A 24,757-nucleotide genomic window follows, 5' to 3' on the forward strand; every position below is an offset into this window, starting at 1 on the left:
GGCAAGGACCCATATTTTGGGCACGGTCACTAATAACGTAATGGGCAGTGATGTTCTAAATGTCTACAAGACATAAATATGAAATAAGGTACGAAGGCTGGATGATGTGAATAAGGTAAGGGAGAACTTAAAGCATTTTATATTAGCCATGTCAAAGTTTGATCACCTGTGTTTAAAACACTATTTGTTCCAGGTGAACATTAAGTGGAGTTCTGTAAGGCTGCTCTACACAATCAATAAACTTGAGATTTATATTTATTCTTGCAGAAAAAATATACATGGAGATAAACAAGTGGCATCTGATGATTAAAAAAAAATCTGAGAAATATGAACTTTTTATGCCTTTTAATTCCTACTGCACTGCCACATGGGTGTAATGTACAACTTTGCAATCCACAATCCACATTTTGGTGAGAAGATTTTTTAAAGACGAGAACAATGTACAATACCGTACCAAAGCATACAGCATTCTACTGGATTTTACGTGCATGTTTAGATAAAGACAGCTGAGTCAGCCCTTTTACTTGAAAAGAAGAATCAATCACTCTATAGAACAGCAGCTTACTTTTAAAAATCCTCTGTGGAGAAGAGATATTTCATTTTCAACTTTGTAAGTGTTTTTTTAAATAAAAATATAATCAGTTTCTATTCAGGTTCTTGACTATTATGGCCTTCCTCTGCACATTTAGTTTCTTTCACAAATATCTATTCTTCTCAGATTTTCTTCTGAAAACCAACATGCATCTCTGTTACTCCGATACTTATTGAACAAGCCTCTGACCATTCTGAGAGAGGGATGTAAGTTATACATATTAATTTCTTAAAAATATACACACTTAAAACAGTTCCTGTATGTTTTTCTATACTTCTGGTGTCCCCAGGCTGGAGCTGCTAGTGCTGCCAATGCTGCTGCATGGCTGGGCCAGGGCCAGGTTGAGACTTGCAGAGGGGGCAGGCAGAGAAGATGGGCAGGCATGGAGTGCAAGTGCCAGGGGGTGAAGTGTAGCATAGGCATGGGGACAGGCACCAGGAGAGGTGGCTGATGGTGCAGGGCTGGTACAGGTACAATCCCCTGGGACCAGGATGTGCAAGCACCGGGGGTAATGGGGCAGGTGCGGGGGAGCAGAAATGACACGTGGTTGAGGGACAGGGTCAAGAGATGGGGAGTAGGCCTCTTGCCTCTCCCCGCTGCTTGCTCTTTGCCACTGCTTTCTCACTGTAGCTGTGGGGGGAAGCATTAAAGACAAGCACCCCAAAATAAGATTCTATATATGGAAAATGTATAATTTTGTTATAATTATCCATGTACCTAATAAAAGTCATCTTGGATTCAGGTAAATATGGTGAATTTGGGATTCATTATGTAACTTTAGTCTGTCTCTGCTGGAATAAGTGCTTGTAGTCCCTGTTTATAACACCTTCCCACAAAACCAGGAGTCTATAGGCTGCAGGGTATATAGGAGAATAGCTGATGTGGGCCTTTATAACCAGCTACCTCGCAGAGTGGAAAAGGACAGTATACATTTCTTGTGATGTGCAGTAACTTTACTGTGTTCTTGGCAGGAGTTATATTAAGCCACAGCAAAAGCAGATTTGGTGGCACTGCTTCCATTTATATCCATAGTATTATGGAATAAAAGGCACTCTCATTTTTTCTACTCAAAATTATGTACAAACAAATTAAATGCGCTATTTCTCAGAAAATGTTTCACATACATGAACTTACTGACAGCTGCTGGCAATAGCAGTGAAAATGTACATTGCTGTAATTCACATCCAAATAGTGTTACAGGCATGTTATTTACTAAACACTGAACTATTTTGTACAAGCTGAAGATGATTATAACCACAATATAAGTTTCTTAGATTCCAACAAGTCACACATCCCAGAGATCATGGTCCTACCATTGTGTATTGTCATTAAATCTCACACACCCCTATAGCAGTCATTATTTATCATCTGTACTGTAATCAAGTTGAAAGGCTCTATTACCCATTTGGAATCAGGAACTCACTGTACTAGGCACTTTACACCATCAGACAAGTTATTTTAAGACAAGGTGTAACAAGTGGATGACAAAAATCAGGAGGAAAAAGGCAAGAGAAATAGGGACTGTATTTTCTTATACACAACATGAACTTTTCCCCAAAAAATCAGCTCTTCAATCAGTGTGTGTATTAAGTGGGGAAGCTGATTATCTGCTCAGGACAGAAACACTCCTCTTTGATTTCTGCCCTACAGTGCAGCAGCTGTGGAATTACTAATCCAGGCAGCTGAGGGAGTCAGTTGACTTAATGGTTCATTGTTCTTCACTCCACAAGTATTTATCATCTTTCCTTTTTAATGGTCCTGATGTTCCACTAATCAAGCTAACATTTCTTAGGATAATGCTGCTGTCTGCCAGCTGCTCCTGGACTCTCTCCTCATATATCAAAGCCCTGGAGATTCTTTAGCTCTTTTCAAAGGCAAAGATCCAGCTATGGAGAGGAATCTTCAGCAGAAACTAGGATTTCAGCTTTAGTTAAGCAGGAAAGGGAGAGTGAGTCAGCTGAATATTAATCTCTGTCCCTGCTGTATGTGGCCATAACTCTGGAAAAATCTTTTTTCTTTATTCTGCTTTTCAAAAACAAGGTATTATATTCCAGGCACGTTGTATGCAATGAAATATGGTGAATGAATCTACACAGGGTAGTTATGCATGCAACTTGATCGTCTAGCACTTAAGAGAATTTATATAAACTAATTAAACATATTAGCAATAGGCACTTCCCCAGGACCGAGGTAGAGTCTAACAGGCTTATAATTTCCTGGATCCTCCTTCCTCCCTTTTTTGAAAATGGGGACCACATTGGCCCTTTTCCAGCCCTCTAGCACCTCGCCAGAGCACCATGAGTGCTCGTAAAGATGTGCCAGGGGTCCTGCAATGACCTCTGCTAATTCCCTCAGCGCTCTGGGGTGGAGATCATCAGGACCTGCTGATTTGAACATGTCCAGTCCCACCAGAAGATCCCTGAATAGGTCCTCACTGACCCTGGGCCTGGCTGCACCTCCCCTGGGACCATCAGGGATCCCAGTGGGGGGAGGGGGAGGGTGACCTGGTCCCTGCTCAGAAAAGTGAAGGAAAAGAAATTGTTAAATAGGTTAGCTATGTCATCTGGCGAGACTACCAGATTTCCAAGCATGTCTTGAAGAGGCCCCACGTTACCCAGAACCTTCTTTTTAGCCCCTATGTATTTAAAAAAGGATTACTTGTTATCCTTGATCTGGGTTGCTAGTACCAGTTCCATCTCTGCCTTGGCCTTCCTAACGGGCTCTCTACAATCCTGAGCAATGGAGGTATAGTCCACCCTGGTGATGGCTCCTTCCTTCCATTGGGTGTACACCTCCTTCTTAGCTTTGACATGCTCCTGGATGCTTTTGGTAAGTCATGGGGGCTTTTGATAAGTCATGGGACCACATGAGCTAGGGCAGGAGCCGATAAGTAGGGTCCCCGATGAGCAGGGGCACAACTATGATGCCCAGTTGCAGGTCTGGCACCCCCAGTGCAAAGCGACCCAGCCACTTTCCACCAGTCCCACCAGGCCAGAGTATTGAAAGAAGTGGGTATTGTGTGCATTGTCTGCCTAGCTGATATTCACATGGGTGAACATGCCCTGGTGGTCCACAACAGCTTGCCTGACCATGGACTGAAATCTCCTGAAGCTGTAATAGGGGCATGCAGGTGCCATGGGCCAGGCAGGTGACCAGGATGTGGGTTCTATCCAGGGCCCCAGTGCACTGGGAAAACCCAAGTGCATGGAACCCTGTCAGCACTGCCAGGGGGTCATGGCAATGAAACATGGTGTGCCCCAGCATGTTCTGGAGGCCCCACACACCACCAGAACAGCCTTCACAGCAAGAGCCTTGCCCACACCAAACCATCTGTCCCACATACCGGAGGCTGGTGAGTGTGGACAGCTTCAGCAGCATGAGGGCCGTGGTGTTGGTGGGGAGGGTTGGGCTCATGCCAGTGCCCTGCTGCTCCAGGTGGATCCAGAGCTGCTAGAGCAGATCCCAGAAGGTATCCTGGCTCAGCTGCAAGGTGTCCAGTCACTGCTTATCATCCCAGGTCTGCCGGATGAGGTTGTTGCCGTCAGTGCTGGCTGGCACAGCAGGCCCAGTAGTGGTGGGGCTGGAGGCCCGGAAGGTGATGGCAGCCCTCGTGGTAGCAGCCCCAGCAGTGGCAGCTGCACAGAGGTGGCAGCCATGGAATGGTGAGCTGTGGGCGGATAGGTGGTCGCTGGTTGTGGGGGAGCTGGGCAGGGTGATGGTCAGCAGGGCAGTCATGGTGACCAGAAGGATCCCAGGATGCTAGTCGCACCTGGTCAGGGTGAAACGGCCATGGGCCAAGGTAGCCATAGCATGGCGGGGCAGAATGGGCATGGACAAAGCTACCGTGTGCTGCCTCTGTGTTTGCCATGCTGCTTCTGACCAAAGGCTGCCCAGAGCATGGGACTGGCTTTTAAAGAGGGCTGCCAAAAGCTGGCATCTGTAACCAGAGCCTGGAGCTCTCCCCAGTGGCCACAGGGGCACATTGCAGGGTTGCAGGGACCCAACAGCAAATTGGCTCCCTAATCCTCACATGTGTAGACACCTACCCAAAAACCCTTACTATACAGTAGCTTATTGGACAGTAAATCTGGGCTGGAGTAAATGCATATGTAGACACGCCCACTTGCCTTCTTAACTCTCTAACCTTTACAATTTTTGCAGCCTGACAAGTTTCGAAAAAATGAACGAATTTATAGTGTAATTAGGCGTAAGACTTCAGTTAAGGCCTCCTATTTGGTACAATCCCTTTTTGAAACATGGTTCCCACAAACTGAAATGGAGAAATTGGACGTTTAAGGGTATTATACATGTAGAACAGCTTCTAGTGGGAAATCATTTTAAATCCTTCTCTGAGATATGTGATGACTTTAACCTTCCAAAAAAGAGCTGAATGGCAATATGTGTGGATGTATCAAGTACTGAAAAAATCAGTGTGGACCTGAAGCTTTAGGTGTAGCAAATGCACTGGATACACATAATTTTGCTTTGAAATTTGATTTTCTTCCCCATTCTGTGCCATGACTTTATGAATATATAATGTCACATAACAGACTTGGTATGGACTATTTAAGACTTTAGTGGAATGAAGACCTAGGTATTCAGATGACAGAATCCTAGTAGAAATCAGCAATTTAGAATATTTTACCATCTACAGTTGTTTTCAGACTGCATTGATATAACAAAAGATCATTTTTGATCTTCACTGGGCTCCCTCTAAACTTAAAAAAATAAATATACTGCCAAAAGATATGTGTTGGAGACGCACTGCATCATAGGCAACACTCAATCATATGTTTTTGTCACGCCCTATTCTCAATTATTTTCAGAAAGACATTATAACCTGAGTTAATATGGTTTCAAACACAGCTCCAATACCTTTGGCAAGTATGTGTATTCTTGGGTCTATACCCAAGGAGGTCAAATAGAAACATGCTGGATTGCACTTCTATAACAGTCCTTTACTAATGACTCTCAGGATTATATTACTCCATTGGACAATTAGGACATCTCCAATGGTTGAAATCTGCTTTAGTGAGATGGCATAACTGGCACCTATCCAGAGAGACGTTTTGCATGTTTAACGGCTTCAACAAGTTTGGCACAATTTAGAGAGATTTCTTAGAATATATTGGTAATTAAATTATTAGTCCTTGCACACTTCTTTCTTTCTTCTTCTATCCCTCCTCCTCCTCTTCCCTTCTCCTTCTCCCTCCCTTTACTGCATATTGCTTGTGACAGGTATGTATGTAGCTCATGTTGATATACAGACAGATATATAGATATCTATCTATCTATCTATATTTCAGATTTCTGTGTTGCATTTTAAAAAATTACTTATACAATATTAGTATTCAGTAAATACATCTCATTACTGTAATTACTTAATAGTTCAATCTACATGAAAATTGGACTCTATGTAAGATTTGGTGTTGATATCTTGTTTTGCTTAACCCTTGGAATTATTAATATTTTCCAATATGTATACATTAAATGTATTGTGGATTATTTTATTACTATAAACAATTAATTAATTAAATCATTAATATTTATTAGTATTTTCTGCTGATGGAATTTCTCCATTATAAATGGCAGTATAAAAGATTTGTTTGCTTAAATTCAGCCCAACTTCATGTTTGGGGAAAAAAGAGTAGCATACGAACAGAACAGCCAGTCGATCCCATTCTGAGGTCCTGAATTAGAAAAGTTTGTTAAACTTGTGTCCAGAACATCTCTGTTCAGGAGAACTACTTACATGCATGAAGTTGCTAAATCAGACCATAAGAATGTCTTAGGAAAATTGATGACAATAAGAAGCCAATAAGAACAAGCAGCCAATAAGAGAAGCCAATAAGAACTTCTCTAACTTCAATTTTATCTGAAATGTTTCTCAGAATTTCAGAAATACTTTACTTTCCTCCAGCTACACTTTTGATTTGATTGTTTTTGTTCAGGATTTTAAAATTTCTGTCAAGTATTTATGGAATATTGATAAATACTAGTCTATACATAGTGTGACACAAGTTACTGTCATTCTAGACAGAGAAACAAAAGTCTAGAGAAAACCATTATCAATCCAGATCAAGTATTGTAAAATATATTGCTTATTAGAGTCATAAGCAAGTGGGATTTATTCAGGTTCACAGTAATGAACAGGATGACAGCTAAATCTGTATGCCAAGAAAAGCTAATCCAGTGTTTGAACCAGAATACTATTCCTTGATGCCATGGGTTTACGAGCCTAACGGAGATGGGATTTTATCTAAAAAGGCATAGTACACACTTCAAGATGTTGAATATTAAAAGCCAGCACAGAAAAAAGGAAACATTTGAGATAAACAGGCCTAATAATATTTTTTGGTTTGTTGAAGCAACGGACTCAGTCACAACAGGTATGCACATTTAAAACAGCATAGTAGGGAGATCATTAAGGTACTAAAAAAAATAGTAATGGGATTATGTCCAAGCACTACCTCTTGGACCATCTCCACCGATTCAGTGATTTGTTCAAATCACACAAAAATTTCCACTAATATAAAAAATTAGTTCAATGAAGTGCTGCATCATTTTTACAATAGTCATAACTATGTACAGTTAGAGATACTATCAGCAATTTAACAAAATGTAAATGTTAAAAACTGCAACATAAAACTACAACACAATGTGGAGATATCTTTCATGAATATTTACTTGCCCTGACATCTCCATTTCCATCTAAGTCTTTTAAAGTATCAGTAAAAAGGAAGATTACTGTTATCAGTTGCATACCTGTCAACGGTATAACTGTTCTTTTCTTAAAACTACTCTTCTTTTCTTAGCTTGTTAAATTAAAATACAGCCAATGATATATGAATATCATAATCTGCAAGTGTGTTAATGTGTTATAACCACAGTATTTATGACACCCTAAGGATATTGTAAATATTCATATACAATACATCACATTTTATTATTTGTGAGTATCAAACATTAAGAATAAAGAGGTAGACTTTCAAAGGCAGAGACAGGAGGTAAGTGTTTAACTCCAACTGAAGGTCAATAGCAATTAGCTGCCTAACTACCATTTGTGCCTTTCAGCCTCCTCCAAACCTGCCAAACCATCAACAATATGAGCATGAAGAGAAAAAGGAAAAAAAAATACCCACTATGTTCCTGGCTAGCTAAAATGATACATATTAATTCTTTAAACTCAAAAGGAAAAGACAGACAATCTCTGAGACAGACAATTTAAAACTCTCTCTCAGCAGCTTACACACAACAGACTACAAGACAGCTTTAAAGCCACCAACAGGGCTGTATTGATATGTGTGAGGTTTAATTTCAATTGAATTGTATACACTGAGTATGAGAGGGTCTTGAAAATTAAAAAACAGATAAGACCCTTTGTGCTCTACTACTTGACATATGAATTAACAAACAAAAGAAGTGCAGGCCTGGTCAGGTACGCAGTATGTATTCTCTGAAGTTGAGCTTTTGTTCCATGCTTCTAAATTCTGTTCATCTTTGAGACACCAATGGGGGAACAATAAAACCTTGACAGATATATTAGAAATTATTCAAGGGGGAACTGGTCATACTGGTAAGCATGGCATGTGGGAAGTAGGTGATCCACTGGAAATGATGATCATAATATCATAAGAAGCTTAGTAGCGATTAGGTAGGACAGACACATGGAACATATCCCGCTAACCTGGCAAAGGTCTGAACAGTAGTAACAAATCAGGAGATTTCTTTTCACCTACTCCTCTGTCTTTGAAGATATGAGGAACAAGTGGCAGTTGCCACAAACTCAGATTATTTCATGCAGATGTTTTGCTGTGACTATTTCTTGTTATCTCAGTCAAATTCCTTGTTCCAGCTGGATGCCTGTATTATGTCCCTAGGGATCAGGATGGAAGGCCTTGAACATGCACATCGTTCAGGACATGATTAATTTTTATATTTCCCCACAGTCAGGCTGACAGCCACTCTACAGTGTGTGGGGTGTGTTGGGTATGTGTATAAAGCAAATGCAAATGGAAGCTCAGGCTGCATTTCTTGTAATTATGCCTAATTTTCAACTGTTAATTTGATTGTAGCAGTCAGGCCTTACCATTAAAAAGGGGACATCATTAAAAATCATCCACTTGATAATGAGGTTCTGATGAACACCAGGGATCAAAGAATAAGGCTACCACTCCCTTCTAAATGATGTGCACATTGCTGTAAGACCAAATTTTGGCAGGAGAATACATTTTGCTGAGGCTATGAGAAAGCAGTTAAGTTGGTGGTTTCATAAGTGCCTCCTCAGCATCCTTGGCCATCTTATTCTGTCATAGGTGAAGGATCTCAAGACAAGCAATGCTGTTTGCAGTTTGGCCTCTGCAGTCCAATAGATAGAATCTGTATCTCAAATTTGGCATAATATTAGTCTCCTACATGTACCAAGTTATTTGTACGGGCTATTTTTAAAAGTTGGAGCCCTCCCTTTATACTTCTTTTTTTACGAAGTATGCTTGAGGCAATGAATTTTCATTTCAATGCATAAGCATCTCTAAGGTATGGGCAGAAGCACTTCTAATATATTCTCCACTTAAATATAGAATCATAGGGCTGGAAGGGACTCCAAAGGATCATCGGGTCCAGCCCCCTGCATGAGCAGGAAAGAAATCTGGGGCCAGGTCACCCCAGCCACGTGACCGACCGTCCAGTCATCTCTTGCTCAGGTTAGCGATGCCCAGCCTATAGGTGTACCCGGGGTTCTTCTTTCCAAGATGCAGCACTTTGCATTTTTCTGTGTTGAACCTCATCTGGTTCTGTTCTGTACAACATGCCAGCCTGTCTAGGTCTGCTTGTATCTACAGCCTATCTGCAGGTGTGTCCGCATAACCCCATATCTTGGTGTTGTCCACAAACTTGGCCAATGGGCTTTTCATCCCCTCATCCAGGTCACTGATGAAGATACTGAACAGCACTGGGTCAAGTACCAATTCCTGAGGTATGCCGCTGCCCACATCTTGCCAGGACGATACCAATCCATTCATTTGGACTCTCTGTGTCCTACCTCGCAACCAGTTTTACACCTATGTGATGGTCCTGCAGTTGAGCTTGATATCTTCCTGTTTTCTTATCAGTACCTCGTGGGATACCAGGTCAAAGGCTTTCTGGAAGTCTAGGTATATGATGTCAACCACTTTTCTCTCATCCAAGTAATGAGTCACCTGATCATAGAAAGCAATGAGGTTGGTCAGACAAGAACTGCCTGCAACAAAGCAATTAGAAGTTAAGCTAATGGGCCTGTAGTTTTCTGGGTCTTCACGCTTCCCCTTCCTGAAGATGGGTACAACACTGGTCCTCTTCCAGTCCTCTGGGGTTTTTCCAGAGGCTCATAATTTTTGAAAGACCTTTTCCAGGGACTCTGGAATTAGTTCGGCCAACTCTTGCAGCACTCTTGGGTGAGTTCATCCAGTCCTGCTGATCTATATAAGTCTAATTTCTGTAACAGATCATACACCAGTTCTAGGGCAATGGTGGGAATTGTGTCAATCCTGCCCTGATTGTTCTATGCCCTACCTGGCATGTTGTTCCCCTTGGTCTTGTGAAAGACCAAGGCAAAGTAGTCAGTTAGGAGTTCCATTTTTTCCTTAGTGGTAGTGACCAGGTATCCTGAGGCATTGAGCAGCGGCCCCACACTCCCATTAGTTTTCCTTTTACTCTCTATGTAGCTAAAGAAGGACTTCTTTTTGTCCTTGATTCTTGTAGTTAGTTTTAGTTCAGTTTCTGCCTTAGCTTGCCTAATCTGTTCTCTACAAGCGCAGGCCACTGTCAAATAGTCTTCCTTAGAGGCTGACCCAAGCTTCCATTGTTTGTACGCCTCTTTCTTTTTCTGTCGAAGGACTTAGCCAAGAGGGGTTTTTGACCCTTCTGCTACTTTTTCGCTGTAAGGGAATGGATTTTTTCTGAGCCTTAAGGAATGACCATTCTTTTCCTGCTCCCTTTACCTGGGGTCCTTGATCTCTCAGGGCATTCTCTACTAGTGATCTGAGCTTATCAAAATGGTGCATTTTTGAAGTCTAAGACTTCGAGCTTGCTATCTGTTTTGTCAGCCTTGCAACAGACTGTGAACGTAATGAATTCATGGTCACTATCGCCTAAGCTGCCCTCTGCGTTTAAGCTGGTCACCAGGATGCCCTTTGGCCAGGACCAGGTCAAGAACTGCATTTCGTCTAGTTGGTTTGTGCACCTCCTAAGTCAAAAAAAGCTCTTTGGTACTGGTCAGAAAGGACTGCGATTGATTCAAGCTGGCCAAGCATTCTTCCCAGGAGAAGTCTGGGTAGTTGAAGTCACCCAAGACAACCATGTCCTATGCATGCATGGCCTCCGTTAGTTCACGGGCAAATGCTAGATCAAAATTCCTCCCCTTGGTTAAGCAGCCTGTAGTATGCCCCTACAGTCAGGTCTCTCTCGCTATGCCTCCCCCAGAGGGTTTCAAGCTGTTCTTCTTCGCAGCCAACATCAGCCTGTAGGGTGGTGTACTGCTCCTTCACACAGAAGGTGAACACCCCCACCTCTCCTACCTGATCCCTTTATGGCTATGTTCCTAACATGAGAGGAGTCCCAACAGGTCTCTGTGATCCCTACTAATTTGTAGTGCCCAGTGGAAACCAGGAGGACTAGTTCCTTCTGCTTCTTCCCCATGCTTCTGGTATTGGTGTACAGGCAATATGAGTCACAATTATTCACAAACACTTTAAGGAAAAGTTGAGAGAGAATATAAAGATGTAATGAAAAAAATCATATTCTTTGCCGATCACTTTGAAATGTTATATTGGAAAGAAAGCAGGGAAAGTGATTAAACATACATGTTTGGGAGTCAGAATATCCATGTCTTTTTTCCCTTTTTTTCCCTTACAGCTAGTATTTGAAAAATCACTTCACTTCTGAGTGCCTCAATTTCTCACCTGCACAATCGTGGTAATAACTCATTTCTTTAAAAAAAGTAAAGAACTTTAAAAATCTTGGAGGTAAGATATTGTTGAAGGGTAAAGCACTGTTGTCAAAACAGTTGTTCTCAACCTCTTTTAGGCTCAATGCACCCCATGGAAAAATGCCGATGCTTAGCTTTCACTTATTTTTCCATAGTCAAAAAAAAACAGTAGAGCAATTATTCTGTCGCAAAGAACTCAGAAAGACCACAACAGGTGAAAATGTTTTTGACACTATGGCTTCCTATTTCAAATCTCCCACTTCATCTGTAAAATATGTGTAGGTGTTTGCACACTTAACAGTGCTAATATTGTGTGGTGCCCCTCAGCACCCTTGGAAGGATCTCATGGCACCTCAGAATGCCGTGGCACCCTGTTTGAGAATCATCGAACCTGAACAAAATGAACTGTGGTGGTTATCACTATGGTGAAAGATAGTTATTCAGTGACCCTGAGCAATTTCTGTTATTTATGATAGGTGAATAAAAAAAGCACAGTAGGATTGTAAGGTAATTTTGAGACATTGCCAGCCTAAAAATATATTTTACCATGTGTGGACTTTTAAACGGAAGCACTCTCAAGGGCTAGTAATGCTGCTACTCATTTCTGACTTTGTCCTCTCTCACATATAATAGGGATTAGAAAATCTGTATGCATTCATAGCATGCTGACAATAGCTGTAAATCTGAAGTTTTAAGGAGTAAACACTATGAGAAATATTGTATGATTGAATAGGGTCATTAAGCCAGCTATAGAAAGAAAAAATATTCATCACAAATCATTTTCCTTGCTGAGTTCTTAAGGAGCTTTTACCTGCATATGGCTGGAAAGCATTCCTGAAGTCCCTTTTTCTTGACTAAGGATCCTTCAAGGCAATACATGATGATGTCCATAACCTTGGAAACGAGAGTTAAAATTGTTCAAACCACTTAATTTTAATGTTTCATAAAAAAATTAAATCCTTCATAGCTAGAGAATTTTCTAATTCTTGTCCTTGTCTGTATCTTCGATCCATAAATATAAAATATTCTCTTCTTAAACAAACAAAACAAAAAACACACTATGCTGCGTGCCATGAAATTTTGAAAATAATAGTACTGATAACTCACGTGACCATTCATTCATAGTGTTAATAACCATTTCATAAAGCACTAAGCAACAGACAATCATTTGCTACTGAAGTCCTTAAAAACACTACTGCATTTAGTATAAGTGGTAGTTTCAGGAAGAATAATTATGGTTAAGTGAAACGGATTATTACATGATTTCTCAAAAACATATGCACACGTTGCAAAACATCTGTACCTCTACAAGGAGATCGACCACATCTGTCGGCATCTTTTCAATAAGAATTTCAATGACTCTCAGGATCTCTCCTTTAGCTCGAGCGAGGGTTGTGGTGTGAATATTTTGTTGAGACTGAGTGTTTGCTGCCAAGGCAGTGTGTCTGTGAACCTACAAAAAATATTATGCATTTAACTACTGCGACCCACACACGCTTCATCTATACTTATTATGGGCTTTCCATCTTAATTTCTTAATAACGGATAAGATTCCAAAACGGATATGATCTCTACCTGGGATGGAATACAAGTATTCAGGTGAGTTACTACATTGTGGGTGCATCTAAAAGAAATGCTACTGTTCAGTTGGTACTATACATTTATTTAGTACTTGTATTAGAAAATACTAAATAAATGTGCAGTAACCAGAGTCATTGTCAGTGGTATCAGTAAATATCTTTTGAATGACACCATTGCACAGTTGCATATTAGCACTGTCGCTGCTGTGATGTGCTGCTGCACAGTATTATTCGGCTACTGTGCACTCAGCATCTTGTGTAGATGTACCCAGTTTTACCTCATCACATCTCGTCTTTTTCACTATGCTTATAAAGCCAGTGGGGGGTTAAGTCTGGGCAGTGAATATTGAAGTTTGCTGTTCATCCCTATTCTAAAATTACATCTTTGACCTGGAATGATTAGTGGAGAAAGTTAATGGGGGTGGGGAGGAAGAAGGCTTCAAAATGATTAAAAATTAAATGCCTAGTTTGATTGAGCAGTCTGGAAGTCCCAAACCAAATTAACATTTTTAAAGATAACATCTGGACAGAAATATTTCATAAAAAGCCTCTGTACTTTGGATAACTTATCTGCCTTATTTTGGAGATGTTTAAATTATTATTATTATTGTTTTAATAACAAACTAAGAACAGAATTCTTATTTTAGTCTTTGACATGTAGCTAGATTTTATTTAGTGATTCACACTGATTAAAGGGGAGGTCAGAATGATTATATTTTGGACCTAAAATGTACTGCAGGGAAAAAATGTTAATAGCATAATGGGGATGCATTGACAGGTACATTATACGCAAGTCACAGAAAATTATTCTTCCCATCTCCTCAGCACTACTGAGGCCTTCTCTTGGAGCCCAGTGCCCAACTTTGGGTACACACACGTCAAGAAAAATATGAGCAACTTGGAAAGAGACTTGGGGAGCATTAATATAACTAGAGGTCTACAAAACACATCATAAGAGGAAAGGTTGAAAGTACTAAGTGTATTTATTTTGGTAAAGAGAAGACTCAGGGAGATTTGAAAACACAAAATACAGAGTGGGTGGTTGTAAAAAGGATAGTGATCTATGATTCCTGGGGACAGGACAAGAACTAATGTTCTTAAATTCAAACAAAGAAGATTTAGGTGGGGTATTAGGAAGAACTTTCTAATTCCAGGTTACTAGGCACTGGAATAGGTTACTTAGAGAGGCTGTAGAATCTCTATTGCTAGAAATTTGTAAGAGCAGGCTAGAAAAACACTTGAATGACTTAGCAGACAGGAATGATCCTGCTTTGAGCAGGGAACTGGATTGGAAGGCCCTTTTCAACTGTATTCTTCTATGATCTGCATGAGGCAGGGACTGCAGAAGATTGAACTGCTTTTAAAAGTTACACTTACTAAGATGACTGAGGGATAGACTGGTAGAAGGAATTCCTAGATTCCCTCCACCTCCCAACAGTTCTAAGGAGGACCTGAATAAATAGAATAAACTTGTCTATCATAAGACAAGCTGGGTGGGGTGATGACCTAGGAAGCAGCATCTGTAATCCGGCCGCCAAGTTGGAGGAATAGGAAGAAGAGACTTTTATTCTCCCTTCCTTGCAACCAGTTAAGAAAAAATCTCTCACAGCACCATATAAAAATACCAAGAACAAAAAGGCCTCTTTCTCTTTCTCCTGAACCTGACTCGCCTAAGCTATTGAAGGTGAAACACCAGGCTCTCATCTCGTATTTTGAATGCTTCTTTTCTTTTAGTAAAAGTAGTTACTTGGATTTTACACACACAAAAATATCAGAAAGCATCCATTAAAATATCTAGTTCTTTCATCCGTGCACATAGGATGGACTGGATCAAACTTCGAAACCAACAATCAAATTTCTTTCAGTCCTTAAACCAAGAATACCTCCATTGTCTAAGTAAAGTCTAAGGAAAAACTTAGTAAGTGGTATTTTGCCCACTGTTGTGCATGCGAATTAGAAATTTATACAACCATACATCAGGACACAGGAACTTCTTAAGCCAATTTCAACCTGACAATCACCTTGTGCACCAGTTAACAATAGCTGGTTGCATAATGTGGGTATTTTCATATCTCCAAGTATTTTTGTGTAATAACGAACCCATTTTTTATCCAACAAGAACTAAAGTGTGATTGGGTTTTTTTTCCCTAAAGGAGATTTAGCTGGTTTTTTTATCACCTTTTTGGAGTAGTATAGTGGCAAAGCATAAAACTATTAAAAAATGGAGATCATTATTCTTTTGAAAGTACAGCTCAGTGAACACTAGAAAAGTTCTTCTCACCTCCTTGGCAATAGTTGTTATGAAGGCGGGTGGTCTGGCAGTGGCAATGAGCGAGAGAGCATGTCGTGCAGAGCGGGCGGAGTCAGCTGCTGGATTCAGAGGCAACCCCATTGTGATGCTAAACAGGGATCAGACAAAGAGGGGGAAAAAGAAAAGAAGCATTAGAAATATAGAGTGAAAAGATTAGACACAGCTTATAATGTCAGTTCAAGGTCAACGGGAGCAGTCAAACAGTTAGAATATAATGGACTTTCAACAATGAGCAGTGATTAGGAGTCAGGGTGTTCTAGCATCAAATACAAAATCGAATAATTAACCATGAAGATTGAAAACAGTATGTGCATCTGTCCAAAGTGTTAAAAAGGCCTTGTTAACAAATTATCTAGCCGTAGCATTGAATACATATCAGAAAACCCAGGACAAGGCAAATAAAAATACTTTGTATGACATTCTTTATGTTTTATTCTTTGTCAAAATTTAAAAAGAAGCTTCCAAATGCACCTTGTATAGTATTACTATTTACTTAATTTCATTAAGCACTTAAGAGAAGTCTAGGGGAGGAAGGGGATAAAAAAAAAAAAAAAAAAAAGAAGAGGCACTTCTTGTGGTACTGAAAACATTACATTGGTTTCCTGCTCTGAATGGATTACTCAGCTTTAAATACTATGAATAGGACTAAAACAGAAAGAGAGACAAAATGAAGCATCTGATGTAGAATTATTTTGTCTACCAAAATTATGCAAATACTGTTTAGATGGAGAACTGGGCTAGTTTTGCTGCTCAACTCCTTTTAAGTATAATGGACTCCATGAATCTAAACTTTTCACAAGCCGCTGTACTTACAAGCAATCTGAGAGCTTTACTACAGTGTTCATCTAACATGTAGAAATAAAAAAACGATAATAGAGAACTTCTGAAGCAACAACAACAACAAAAAGAAATCAAGCAGCTTAATTTATAATGCTGTATTTGGCTTTGTTACTTGACAGGAAAAAAGTAGCTAAGTTATTTTTGTATGAAAAACTGCTTTTGCAACTATCACCACAAGTTATACAAAACACTACTAAATGTTTTGGCCGCTGACAGCAATTTTAATAGTAGATCTGACAGAGATATTATCCGATAAAGACAACAAGTGTTGCTGCACTTGAATCAGGCCCCCAGTACAAACCAAGAGCTCAGGAAACAGTTACCTCCCTAAGCTATGATAATACCTCACATGACGAGAATGAGACTAATGAATAATGCACCTCTCACCTGTGCTTAAGAAGGCAATAAAACTGCCATTCCCAAAAAAGCCATTCACCTGCTCATGTTCTAAGTGTTAAGGATCATGGGAAGTGAACACGATGGTAGGATAGCACTTAAACAATTTACATACTCAGCCAGATCCATTGGAGGGAGCCTCTCACTGACAAAACATAGTAGGAAGAACAAAAAGGATAGAAGAGAGCAAGTAACCAGAACAGGGAAGGGGGTTCTTTTCCATAGACCTCAGGATTTTTGCAGGACTGAAGAGAACATGCGGAGCAGTTTAAACTTCTTTTCTTAATACTCCCTGCTCTTTCAGAACTGTCCAGGCACTGGAGTTCAGTAGGACGAACCTCTACAAACTCCTTTGAACACGCATTTCAAATGAGAAACCTTCTGCTATTGCAGCAGAGGAAGAGAGGGGCACAGACGACTTCTTGCCAACTCTGGTACAGATCTTCAAAGACTGCCTGTGGCTGAAAGCTTGGTCCTGCTGTTATGGAAGCAGCATCGGAATTCCAAGTTCATTGTGACCTGGTGCGGTGTCCCTCATTGAAACAGCCAGCTTTCTAGTCTTGAAGATTGTGAGGAAAATATTCCAAACATGAACTGAATATAAACTAAGTGCTGCCTTCCTGAACTTGCTGATAGTCTGAAACGAACAATCACTTAAGGAGCTGTAAAGTGCTTCTTCCATCTCCACCGGATGTGAACACTAAAGCCTAACGATAACTAAACAAAAACCTTTTTAACATGTCCACTACTAGTCATTTCTGCATGCAAATCCTACCAATCCCAGGTGCTAACAGTCTCAGTTCAGTTGCAGCTGCTCCTTTTACTCACGGACCTTCACTGCAATCTGCAGTATTCTGAACAGAAAAAGGGGGTGAAGAATAGAATGAAACAAACGTGACCAGCCGTACGGTCTGTGCATTTATCATGTTTTCATTTCTCTGAACCTCGCTGTACAAATCTCCTGCAGTCTCGGTGGTGGCACATCACAGAACCTGTTAGGTCTTATCTACAAACCCGAGTTTAACAGGGAAATCTAACTTCACTGGTCAGTACAAGCGACTTGCAATTGGGGAAGCGTGGGACAGAAGTTAGAACCCCGGCAGGATGTCATGTTCAAAGACCGACCGATTAAGGCGTAAAGTTTTTCTAAATTTATAGGTTATAGTAGAGGCAAAGAGACCATTTATTCCACAGCAGTGCCCTTCCACTGGCCTGAACCGGCATGGATATTTGCTATGGGGCACACTAACAGCTTAGACTTCAAGCATATAGGGCAAGATAGTTGGTACCATTCCTGCCATCTTGCTCACTTCATGCCACTTCCCTGTAAACCACAGTGGCTAGGATGCAGTGTATAGTTGTAGGATTCTTGTATTTAATTGGTATATTAATCTGCACTGCAAAATTGAATGCAAAGCAGCACAAAATATGTTCAGATCATGCCTTGTTGAGTTTTGAAAATGTAATAAATGTAAAATTTATGTACGTTCTCCATGCTACTTTAGATGTCAATGTATTCTGGCACAGCAAAGCATGTTGGAAAATATATTTTGGGGATGTATTATCCCAGACATCTGCCAGTATCATCAACAAGTTATGGCTATTGGCCAAGATGTTAAAAAATGACTAGTGACTTTTGTGGCTGAATTTCTGGGTGCCCCACCTGAGATTCCATTATGAAACAGCATCAAGAATCAAATCATTAGTTGGGCTCTCACCCAACACAGAATTAAATTTAGAATAGTGTCAAATATATTTCTACAGGCTGTCATGCTCACCAACCAGCAGAACCCAATATGAACATCATGAGTGCAGCACAAGGTCACACACATTGGCTAGATAGACATTAAAAAAAGCCCGAGGCAGAATTGATGAAACCTTGATGGGTTTCTCTAAGCTCCACAGATTGGGAGCAAACAGAACACACATTTGCCCTTTGTGTGCGTGTGTGGGTAAGGTTTGTGGGGGAAGCGGGTAGCTTGCACATGCTTGTACTGGCCAAGGCCAGCAGGCTGGGGACACTCACACCTCCCAGCATGCTGGAGACTGCTGAGGGCAGCCAAACAACTGGCCATCCCCGACTGGCTGCTAGGTGCACGCTACCAACCCCCTGCTGTCAGGTGTAGGGAGGGAGGGAGCCAGTACAGAATCTCTGCCCCGGCCCCACCTCTCCGCCAGCAGCAACAGGGGGAAAGCAAAGGTCTCTCCTGCACAGACCCAGCCGCCCCAGACCCAGCCAGAACAGCTGGGGGGCCCCTGCTTCCTGGCCTGCCTGGCAGTGTGGCTTCTCTCCCCAGCCCCGCTGTCAGTGATGGGGGTGGGAGGGTGCTGGCATAGGGGCCTCTACTCCCCCTTCCCTCCCACTGCCTAGTCCAGCTGGAAGGCACAGGAAGGACACAGGGCTGGGGAGCAGATGCTTTGCTGCCTCAGCTCTGACAGCTTGGGGGCAGGGCCTGCCTGGCACTCAGCAGGAGCAGATAATCATAGGCCAAAGCTAGCCTGCCTGTCCTACAAGACAGACTAGCAGGGGTCACAAAGCAGCACAGGAAGCTGGGGGAATGTGACCTAACTTGAGGTGGAAGAGGATCTGCTACAGAAGTACGATAGATAGGGCTAATCTAAACCAACTGAATCTCATGCTACATCCATCCAGGTCAATCTTAGACCAGGTTCTGCCATTTTTAACCAGGTCTACATGCACTTTACTTCTGTTCTGTTACAGGTTTAGACCAGTTGCTGATCACTTAAACCGGTTTGTGTGTAATGTCTGAAATTAGCCATTATAAAGAGAGATTCTTTTTTTCCCCTCAGAACACAGGCAAATATGCAGCTCTGACTAGCTGGTGAGGCAACACTGATTTTTAAAGCAACTTCTTAACCTTAGCTGTGGTAACATCCTAACCCAGACTTGTATGGATGCTGAATGTTAATAAAACAAAGACTTTTCATTAAAAGAACGATGTCATTTAAGTGTATGTTAACTACTTAAGATGTTTTTTATTACATGGAAAATAGATAAAAATCTACATCTTTCTCCTCTATCAATGTGTTTTCAGAGTTTAATGCTATAACAGAGGCACTCAAGATAAATATATATTGAATACAGTTTTGCCCAGGCCCACTTGAATAAACCTATCAATTGGCATATGTATTTTAATGCTAATTACTGTGAGTAACCCATATATTGCAAATTATGGCTTATTACTTGTTTAATACACTTATTATTAAGCAATACAAAATTACAGCTTGCTTCTACAGAGAAAGAAAACAGAAACTGGACATCCAGTCCTGCAGTTCTTGTTCATGGGTAGTAATTAGTGGAATTAGTAAGGCTCCAATGTCCAGTCTTATGACTACAATAATTTTATACAACTAATGCTAATAAAATGAACATAAATGTTCCTTCCTAAAGCCCTAATGCAATGGGGTCCAACCCTTTTGGCAGGCATACCACAAATCAGTTTCCAATCGTCTTCCTCTGTCTGATCCGCTGCTCTGCTTTCTGTATCCGCTGCTCTGCTTTCATGTGCCAGGCTGCCTACCCCTTCCTTGATCTGTCATGTACTGCACACAAAGGCTGCCCATGCTATTTGTGGCACACATGCCACAAGTTGGCCATCCCTTCCCTAAGTTAACATGCCCACCTTTGGGTACCTTAAATCAGATCCTTCCCTATGCTACAACTCTGCTCAATGATCATCTATCCCTGTACTCTCCTGATTCCTACGGTGGATGAGAGCCAGCTCAACCTTCAGTTTAAGTCAGAAGAGCCTACACACTGAACAACATACAGCTGCTACTACCTTCCATAGGACTGTTTGATATGTGCTGTCATGGTTCAACCATGTCTCTTCCATTCTTAGATGTTCCTGGATTGGCGCAAAGCTCCCTTATCAGGAGACAGGATATGGCTCATTAAAGCTGTTTGTTCTGAATGCTAACAGGAGAATCCAGAAAACTATTCCAAACAACCCAATGGGACAGATAGTGGATAATGTATTTTTGGGATATTTATCCCTGGTATATTTACAGAACGTTTGCACAGAAGTTTAAGGTGATGAATTGTTTCCTTTTAAAAATAGCAGTGCCATAATGTCAAATTGTGCAGGCATCAAATTGATAAGAAAAAACGCCCTAACATCTGTCCAACCTCCAATTAACATGTAACAGTTTATCTATTCACTTAATGACATTAATGCTTGATATCTTCAGATCTGTCACTAGAGCAACGATTTCTGTGGGATACAATTGGTATCTCTAGCTATGTAAAAATGTCCCTGGTTCAAGAAAGATGTTTCTCATGCCCAAATTTTATTGTCATCTCTGAATAGCTTGGAAATAGATTTAAAGTAACTCCATATTTTGACTCACGAGGGAAGAACTGACACACAACTTGCAACGTCCTAAAAAGGGAACAAGACAACATGAGTAAAAGCAAATACACAGGACACGCTGCTTTATCAGGGCACAGGAAATATTTCAAGAACTAGGCTCATCTTTCTAATAAAACCTTTGATTTTGAAACTTTTCCCCCTGTACATTTCTCTCCTATGATCCTGGTTTTATAAGAAGCTTGTGGCCTGTCATAGAAAAAGTACTGGCAATGAGCTGGGATGACCAGTTACTTATAAGGTTCAAAGCTATGATTGAATGGCAATTAAACTTGCTTACTAACCCATCAGGGATTCTCATATACAGCTTATATTAGGTATTTGAAAGAGTTTAAAAATTATTATTGGAGCTATTTTTCATCTGTAAAAATAAGTGATTCATCTACTATCAACTCTGTTCATGTTTTGTGTAGGAACTGAGGGATGAAACTAGTGGCAGAATTTTTTTCACGGCTTATTTATTTGCATAGTTCTTTTCATTTGTTTTTTTTAAAGATCTGCACAGTTCCCTTTGAACCATATTTGGCATCTTGCTGTTGATTCTGGATATTTTTTAAAATAATATATTTTTCCTTTGGTAATTCTTGTACAGCTCACATAGGAAACACTAGAGAAAGAAGAACCAAAAACAAAATCTTGCTCATCATTTTCTTCTTTTCTTCCCCCTTACCTCATTAGTAACTCCTATAAAAATACTGAATATAAACATTAACTTAGATCCTGGAACAGCATGCACCAATGTACCTGTTATTGTTTATTTGCTATACTCATTTGAATAAAAGTAAAAGTGTTTAAGGCCTTTTTTTTGCAAGACTACTGTGATGGAAACATCAAGAACCAGATTTACAATTTAAACATACAGTTATATAGTAGGCCTGTACGATCCTTTTGTGGTACACAGCCAAACTTTTAGTAGCTTGGATAGTAGTTTTGCCCAGAAGCAAGGAAGTGCAGTTTCTGTCTGTAGCATGTTCCCTCCCAGTGTCGGTAAAGCATGCTGTTTCCTGAAAAGCAACAGGCTTCTTGTTAATTCATTAACATCACTCAGCAGTGGTACTATGTGGCCACAGATTAACCTCCATCTGCAGGTGACCCAGCTGGTCTGCATGTCCTCTTTCAGAATAAAAGCTGTGTGCGATGGAGCAAGCATACTGCACTAGGACCACAGAATAACACAAAAAGCAGATGCAAAACCAGGCTTCAAAGGGAGGTGCCTATATCCCTTATATCCAGACCTGGGGTCTTTTAACTGATGAACTTAACCATTTCCACATATTCCACACTGGTAGGAAATGCACATGGCCCCTCTTGTCTTTTGCCACATACTGATTCCTACCATGCTGTAAGCAGATACGTACCTGTACACACTGTATTATATTTAAGATATAGGAACCTTTACCAAATTTGACAGAGCCCATCCTATCACAATGCATGCCCCAATATTATCAGAAGCAGTAAGACAGTCCAGACTATTCTGTTTACTGATTTAGTAAACTAGATTCATTTGCAAGTCTGTGGAGTTTTTTATTTAAAAATAGGCAGCATACAAAAGGCTGCTTATTCATGGCTCTCAGCATCTCTGGTAAATGTTAAAACATAGTCTGTTGGTACAAACAAGAATCAATATAGCCTCTTCGAAAGATAGCATGTAACCAAAAAGGAAAATATGCATGATTATGATAGTAGGTCAGAATTCATTGCCTGTGTCCTGCTAGCAAAAGGCTGTCTGCGGTCAGGATTTAGCTGAACAAGTTTCCATTAAGCCAGGGTCCAAGAGCTGGCTTGCAAAGCCGCAGGTGGTTTGAGTTAGCCCAAAAGACACATTTTCCAGGCGGCAATGAGCCTGGTGCAGCTCTGATTGGCATTCACAACTTCTTTCCCACTGGGTGGCTTCTCAGCTGAAGGGAAGCCACATCTATGGATACAGTAAGTGGGCACGGTGGGAAGGAAACAAATCCAGTTTATTAAAAAAAAACTAACAAACTTCTCTACCCCAAATACCTAAAACTCACACTTGGGGCAGAACTTTGGATTGTTCACTACGGGTGTGTTAGAGGGGAAAGAACAGTTAGTCACTTTGTCTCATGAGAACCCATGCAGGAGACAGCTAAAATACTGCAGCACGTCTCAGGGATGCAAGGAGGATTGCCAGCACTCGCTACCTCAAACACAGCTACAACTAATGTCAGATGACACTTTTTAAAGAAGCATATCAATAATATTGTTCACTGCATTTAACCCCAGGACCTCACAGAAGGGATGCTCTTAACAAAGGTGTAGATTTACACCATATAGGCTAATCAAAGTAGAGATATACTAGGGGTGTGCAAAATGGGCCGTATTCAAGTCAGATTCAGCCAAAATCGGAGACAGTGATTTGATTCCTTGATTCAGATCACTGTCCCAATTCGATTCGGCTGAATGTGCATCTGAAGATTTGATGGTGATTCGGAGGGTCAGCAATTTGACCATAGGCACAGCTATAAATGTTTTTTCTATGCATCTCAAGGTACAGGCATGGCTTGTGTATGCTGTGATGGTCGGGCAGATGGAGTGTCCCACAGGAGCGTTGGGGGGCGGATGTGCTTGGCAGTGGACCCCTCCCCCGCACCTCGGTGATTGGCTGTGGGGGGACCCCAGATGCAGAAGGCACCAGTCGCAGAGTCCCCCCGCATGCTCCGTGGTGGACCCAGAAGTGGACTGGAAGTGCTTCTGGTCCACTTCCGGTCTGCCACTGAGCGTGCTGAGGATCCCCCTGCACTCCTGTGGACCGCTCCATCCACCCCATCACCTCAGTGTTCACAAGCCACCTGGTACCCTGAGGCATGTAGAAAAAACATTTAAAGCTGTGTCTATGTCCGAATCGTCAAATCTCTCTGAATCAATTTGGAGGGTTCTGATTTAAATCAGAGAGATTAAAGGGTCTTCCGATTCAATTCAGATTTGGAGATTCGGCCACTGAATCTCCACTGACTAGAATCAGCGACCGAAGCTTCGCACAGCCCTAATATATACAGACTGGTTTGTTGTTAGTAGTGAAAACAGGACATGGATAAGGCCAGATGCTGCTGCTTCAGCTGCTCTTGGCCTTTGTGCACCTGGGAAAATGGCATGGTGGATGCCTCTGTCCATTCCCTAAGATGCCATATCTGCCCCTTGAGAAAGGACAGGAACATTACATTAGGTGGGGGGTTGGGGGGAGGAGTTATACTGAGCTGTATGGACTCACCAGTACAGCAGCAACCCTTGCTGTTGTAGACAGGAAAAACAATGCAACCACATAGACTCTGGCCAGGTACAGACATTACACTTTTACCAGTATAAGTAATCAGAAACCAGTCAATGCCCATAATGGAATAGAAGTTTGGCACACAAAACCAGCCTATACCTTTAGGAACAGAAGCACAGAGACTAGTTTAAAATGGTGGAATCAGTCTAAAATTTGCAACTCCCATATCCTCCCCCCTCCCCGCCACAAAGGCAAACATGCGTCCTGTTCACTACATCGCTTACAGAAAATCAGATCACTTAGATTGATTCCACCTCAGGCTTTCTGATTGTCTGTACTTAGCCTCTGTACAAATGCAGTGAGGGATGCTCAAAGAAAGTGCAATTGTACCAGTGTTGTGAACATCTGAACACTTCGGAGGCATTTTATATGCAAGATCTATGATATTCTGCTGA

At 41.1% G+C, this 24,757-nt stretch overlaps 1 protein-coding gene across 3 annotated transcripts in view; it reads right to left on the minus strand.

Moving 5' to 3' along the window:
* WDR7 (WD repeat domain 7) overlaps positions 1 to 24,757 on the minus strand; it is a 299,401-nt gene that overhangs the window by 53,832 nt on the left and 220,812 nt on the right. For all 3 annotated transcript variants that reach the window (XM_019531753.1, XM_019531750.1, XM_019531752.1), the window contains exons 22-24: positions 15,417 to 15,534; positions 12,859 to 13,008; positions 12,367 to 12,449 (exon numbers count right to left, since the gene is read on the minus strand). In XM_019531753.1, the coding sequence (XP_019387298.1) occupies positions 12,367 to 12,449; positions 12,859 to 13,008; positions 15,417 to 15,534 (351 nt within the window). The remainder of the gene's footprint in view (positions 1 to 12,366; positions 12,450 to 12,858; positions 13,009 to 15,416; positions 15,535 to 24,757) is intronic.

Source organism: Crocodylus porosus, unplaced genomic scaffold, assembly GCF_001723895.1.
Source record: "Crocodylus porosus isolate Cpor-Errol unplaced genomic scaffold, CroPor_comp1, whole genome shotgun sequence".
Taxonomy (NCBI): Eukaryota; Metazoa; Chordata; order Crocodylia; family Crocodylidae; genus Crocodylus; species Crocodylus porosus.